This window comes from Lontra canadensis, unplaced genomic scaffold (genome assembly GCF_010015895.1).
Source record: "Lontra canadensis isolate GAN:19392208 unplaced genomic scaffold, GSC_riverotter_1.0 scaffold45, whole genome shotgun sequence".
Taxonomy (NCBI): domain Eukaryota; kingdom Metazoa; phylum Chordata; class Mammalia; order Carnivora; family Mustelidae; genus Lontra; species Lontra canadensis.
The window spans coordinates 13,547,403-13,553,402 of record NW_022631039.1 but is presented as its reverse complement, the minus strand read 5'-3'; the positions used below and the strand labels follow the sequence as shown (position 1 = coordinate 13,553,402).

The window sequence follows — 6,000 nt, the reverse complement described above, 5'->3', positions numbered from 1 at the left end:
CTCGCTGAGTGTCGGGCTCCCTGGGGCGGTCTACACCGCCGGCCTCTCGCTGAGTACCAGGCATGGCATGCAAGCACTTGCACCAGTACTCTGCTGAGCTCTCACAGCAACCCTGTGAGACTATACCTCTATGGTCCCCATTTTCAACAGGAAACTGAGGCTTCACTTGCCATAGAAAAATGACTGATGCTCCAGACCCTAGAGCCACAGTGTCAAGGAAGTAGACTCTCTTCTCTCTGCGTCTAGAAGCCTGGGCTGATTTTTTCCAGAAGCCTGTGACAGTGAAGTCTGAATAAAGTCAGCGTAATTTTACCCAGAGACCCACTTCTAGTCCCACGAAGACTCAAGAGTGCTACCACAATGATTATTCAGAGCTCAAAATTGGGGTTCTCCCCATGATACCTGCCCAACACCTGTCCAACACCTGCCCTGAGAACGTGGCGCGCGGGAGGCACTTTCACTGCTGGGCATTCCCGTAGGGCACAGTCTCTTGGTTCTACCTGAAATCTGAGCATCTTGTCTGGACCGACGCAGAAGGACTGTGTCTTGTACACCGCGGCCTAGGCTAGGCGCTCCTCAGGCAGGGGCGGTTCGCAGGCCTGTCGCCATGGCCGGGCCTTGAACGTGCTTCCTGCCCACACCCTGTTTAACCTCTGGTGCCCAGACAGGCTGTGGGCCCCCAGATGGGGTTCGGCTGGTGGGGACAGTAGGGCTAGAAAGAGACTGACGTTATGGAAGGGCGCGAACCCTGGCCTCTTCTCTAGGGGCCCGAGAATGCGTTATGGGCACTAAAGCACAGCATGGCAGTCGTGGTTATGGTGACGGTGACGAGGATGACAGTGATTCAGCTCAGTGCACTTCATGCGTCAGGGATTGGGAGATAGCACGCGGTGGGAAAAGCAGCCTTGGCCTCGGGAGGCAGATGGCCTTAGTGGAAGTCTTCATTCTGCTACTGGTTGACCTTGGACGGACGACTACCTTGTCTGAGTCTCAAGGTCATCACCAGCTAAGAGCCGTGAACGCCCTCACAGACTCCTGTGGAGATCCACAGAGCGAGGGCACGTGGAACATCCAGTTCACACGGAAGACACACACACGCAGGAGGCTACTGACAATAATGACACCAGCGACCTTACCCGCTGCCAAACCTCTGTGCCGAGGGACTGTGAGGTCAAGCCCGTGTTTCCCCTGCCTCCCTGCCATGCTGTGGGAGCAGAGCAGAGATGGCGCTGACACACTGGGGAGGCCTCTCCCGCAGCTGGCACAAGGTGGGCCACCCTGCTTCCAAGGCACAGGGCTGGGCTTCGACTCGGGCGTCCTTCCAAAGCTCATGTTCTTTCCGCACAGACACATCAGCACCAACCCAGGTCTTCCCACCTGTCCTTGCAGAAGGCTCTTGCTGTCCAAAACCAGCAAGGGACAGTCAGAAACACTACCTTCTTCAGCTCAATGATCTCGTCGTACATGTCTTCCTTCTCTCTGTAGACCGGGGTCCCGGGAACGTGACCTGGAGGGCGACACGCAAATGTCTGAAAAGATCATCCCAACAGCAGAAAGAATTCCTGGCTGTACCTTAAGGAAAACCAAGAAGTTGATAAAATTACCCTTTTAAATAAAGGAGGATTAAAAAAAAAAAAAAGAGCAAAAATACTTGCATGTTTTTTAGCCTGACCACAATACTTCCCCCGAAAGTAAGGAGACCCAAACTGATAGCAACGCAGAAAGATAAAGCAGAAGGAAATGGAAAGGTGTGAACACAGGGCTTACTTGCAGGAAAAGGAAAGAAGGGGCCAAAAGGAGAAGCGGTATGTTCAGGTTTTGAATAGCAAACAAAACGAAAAGACTAACACCCTTTCCCATGTCGAAGCGATGAGGCACATTCTGGTTCCGATGTGATACCTGATATACGGAGACTCCAAACCACCGAAGCCTAAAGTAGAACTCGGAGCCAGCCAGCGGGGGCCGGGGATCAGCGGTCACAGTGACAAGGGTGGAGGCCCTCAAGGAGAGCTGTGAGAGCCGAGCAGGAAACGTGGGTAAAGGCCAGGCAGGAAGACAGAGATAGGACAACAGACGCAGCTTTTCTGGTGAGATGTGGGCTTTTCATTATTTGCAACTGTTATTTCTAAGGTTGTGTGTCCAATAGATTTCATTAAGACTCTTAAGTTTAGGGAGACGGGCCCTACTGGAGCCCAGGAAGATGTCTCTGTCCACATGAGCAAAGCTACTTTCTAGGAGGACAAGTGGATTTGCAGGCCCCCGTCCTCTCCCCGTGATCTCACAGGGATCCAGCACAGGAAGCCCCATATCTCACTGTGTCCAAGAAGATCCCGCGCTCTCCCTCCTGCTTTCCCTCACTTGGGGCCTCACCAGCATCACTGGGCTCACCATTGCTGGCAGAACGCCTGAGATCTGACCTCTTCATTCTCAAAGCTTCTGTCACATAGTCGGGTGTGCTGCTGGGGGGGGTGGTCCATGCATGCTCCAAGGTCACGTCTGACTTCAGGGGCTGGGTCAGACTTCCTGGTTTGAACGTGCATGGATTTAATACGACAGGTACACACAAACACGACAGGAGGTTTTGCCTCTAATCATCAATCTTCCTGGACGGAAGACAGCCCAAGTCGGCCATCAGATAGTGGCTATCGGTGCTTTGCTGCTAAGTGTTCAATAAGCAGATCTCAAGAGACAAAGCAAGCCCAGGTCTGTAGCATCTGCTTAGTTCCCTGGTATAAATATTCCCACCACGTCCAACCTAAGCTGCAGGGTGACATCGACCAGCTCCCAAAATTCCTAAGATGGAAAAAGAGGCTTGTGCAAGCTGGCAGGAGCTGGCTCCAACAGGCCAGGCTGGCCGGGCCGAGGCCTCCTAAGACTCAAAGACATACGGTGTCACACACGCAGACCGTCAGAACCACACTGACCGGTTTGTAAAGGTTACGAGGCTCAATGTCTTCGAGAAGATTAAAAACAATGTCATTCAAGGAAGTCAGATCACAAACTGTAGCTTAAACCACCACCCTCGATTCCTAACTCTCTCCTGTGGAGCGGGAAAGGTCTCTGTCGGGCGACCACGTACCTGGCTTTGAGCTTCCCAGCCACAGTCTCTGTGGGGTTAAGGACATTCTGTTACCAAGAGGCATGCTTGCTGCTGTCCTCAAAGATCTCCAAGATGCCACTTTTCTCGGCTTAGGGTGATAAGGCGACTCTAGAAAGTCAACACATGGTTTCAGAGGTGCAAGAGATCAATGCCCCCACCAACGCAAGTGTCTCCAACAATAACCAGACCGCAGAATAGTCACAAGAATGTTCTGGCAAAAGTAAAAAACACAGTTATGATGTGTAGATATATTTACATTTCCTTTTAAAATTTCATTATAAAGACATAACATAACGGGAAATTTATCTAAAAACACAAATCCATAATTCTGGCAATATTGGATGTTTTCTGATGCGTGTGTAGCTCAGCATAGCTGCAGTTTAGTGAACATACAATTTTGTGTCCTTTATACTCGACATTGTAAAAAATTTTCCATTTTGCTTCCACAAGCAATAATATCAAGAACTTAATATATTAAAAAATGTGGAAGAGGGGCTCAGTGGGTTAAGCCTCCGCCTTCAGCTCAGCTCATGATCTCAGGGTCCTGGGATCGAGCCCCCCATCGGGCTCTCTGCTCAGCAGGGAGCCTGCTTCCTCCTCTCTCTCTCTGCCTGCTTCTCTGCCTACTTGTGATCTCTGTCTGTCAAATAAGTAAATAAAATCTTTTAAAAAAAATGTGGAAGAAATGAGAAGAAAATTACCTTTCCAGGGCATTTTTTACTTTGTTACCAAAATAAGGGAAATGTTTTAAAGCTCTTTTTTAATCTGGAATTTCATCTCTTTAATTATGGAAGATATGACAAATGTATGTGAAAACTTAGTTATCCAAAAAACAGGCTCATATTTAGCAAAGAAATGTCTGTCTAGAGCAGTTCCTAAAAACCTAAGTCTAATATATTTAGTTTTTTAAAAATTTCTATGTTTTGGGGCACCTAGGCGGCTCAGTCATTAAGCTGCTGCCTTCGGCTCAGGTCATGATTCCAGGGTCCTGGGATCGAGCCCCACATTCAGCTCCCTATTCAGCAGGAAGCCTGCTTCTCCCTCTCCCACCCCCACTGCTTGTGTTCCCTCTCTCACTATCTCTGTCAAATAAATAAATAAAATCTTTAAAAAAAATCCTATGATTTTGGGGAGCCTGGGTGGCTCAGTCATTGAGCATGTACCTTCGGCTCAGGTCATGATCCCGGGATCCTGGGATCAAGCCCCACGTCAGGCTCCCTGCTCAGTGGGAAGCCTGCTTCTCCCTCTCCTCCCCCTGCTTGTGTTCCCTCTCTTGTTGTCTCTCTATCAAATAAATAAAATCTAAAAAAAATTTTTTTTCCTATGTTTTTTCCATCGTTTCAAAATTTATGAGAAATGTCCCATTATGATTCAGAACAGGAGAACAAAGACCCATTCGACCCGGACACATTTTCGCTCACCGGGACAGCTGATGGCCTTCCAAAATTGTCCATCTAAGTGCTCACTGATAAAGTAAATCAGCAATCAGGTAAACAGCTGTCCAAACAACATTTCCCTCCTAAATGCATGTGATTCATCAACGAATAGTAAGAATTCCTCAGGAAATGTGCATGCACATGGACCAAAGCAGGAAAGGCAGAAGGAAACTCGGCCGGGGGAGCACGTTGGCAAGCAGGGCCCCCAGCACCCAGCCCCCGTGCTCCGGAAGCTACAGACCTACGTGGAGCTAGCCTGGACATTACAGAGACACGCTTGTGACGTTAACAGGACAAGTGGCCACTGCTGTCATGGCCCAGGAATTCAGACAAAAGCACACCTGCTGAACAGGCTTTCCAAAGGCCGTGAGGGGAACAGGCCTTGGGCCTGATGTCTGGCCAAGCAGCGTGAGAGGCAGTGCTGGCCCACGGAGAGAGGCGCCAGAGCTTGGGGTCAGGACACGCAGGTCAGCGGGGAGCAGGGCAGCCTCGATCAGTGATCAGTGCAGGACCAGACTCCCGGCCAGGCGCCAAGATAAAGCACGGGAGCCGCAGGGCCGCTGAGGCTCAGCAGCCCCCTCCAGTGGTGATCCGGGGGTTCTCACTGGTGCAACTAACATGAAACACAATTCTGACATTTACAGAAATCAAGATAAAAACGATTTGCTAATTATGATTTTAAACATTTGACATGCTGACTTTCGGTGAGAATGATGAAAGATGCTGTGATATTTACGTTCGGCACCTCATAGCCATGAGGACTTAAAACAAAACGGTTTTAAAACAGGAAGGTTTAAAACACAAACACCCCACTTTCACTTTCTATCAGTTGTCAGGCTCCTCCACAGAAGGAGAGCAAGATCATCAAAAACCCAAACTCAAAGACGATTTCTCTCTAATGTTTATATTTCTTTGTACTAGAAAACACGCTTTCTTTCCTTGGCAGGAATTATCTTTCAAATGTTTCCCTTGGGCTAATGTGAAAGTCCGTTAGCATTTTCTGAGTGCGTCATACACGTGACACGGTGTGTGAAGTGTACACGCATGTAAGGAACATAGATATTTGTGCAATAAAGTCTGGGACTGCTGCAGGTTTTTGGCGAGCAAAGGAAAGCCAATCCAGGATTTAAACTTTGTCCTGAAGACACTCCTAAGCATAAAATTCACCTGTGGCTCACTGTGCTCTAGAGTAATGTTGTAACAGCGGAGAGGAAGAGGCTGGCTGGCCATCTGGACAAAGCCCACGTGTCACGGCCTGAACATTTGTGCCCCCACAAGTCCTACACTGAAACCTAACTCCTACTGTGACCACATGAGGGGGTGAGGCCTGCGGGAGATGACTAGCTCATGATGGGGGCCCTCATGATGCGATTAGTGCCCCCAGAAAAGGGACCCCACCGAGCTCCCTCGCCCCTTCACCCATGGGAGATATAACCTGGCACAGCTGTCCACAGTCCAGAAGAG

At 49.4% G+C, this 6,000-nt stretch overlaps 1 protein-coding gene across 1 annotated transcript in view; it reads right to left on the bottom strand.

Annotated features, from left to right (window-relative positions):
• The window catches only part of IQCE (IQ motif containing E), a 44,816-nt gene that overhangs the window by 31,215 nt on the left and 7,601 nt on the right, over positions 1-6,000 (bottom strand). Inside the window, exons 4-6 of the mRNA XM_032872789.1 lie at positions 3,080-3,208; positions 2,389-2,523; positions 1,437-1,507 (exon numbers count right to left, since the gene is read on the bottom strand). Coding sequence (XP_032728680.1) covers positions 1,437-1,507; positions 2,389-2,523; positions 3,080-3,208 — 335 coding nt within the window. The remainder of the gene's footprint in view (positions 1-1,436; positions 1,508-2,388; positions 2,524-3,079; positions 3,209-6,000) is intronic.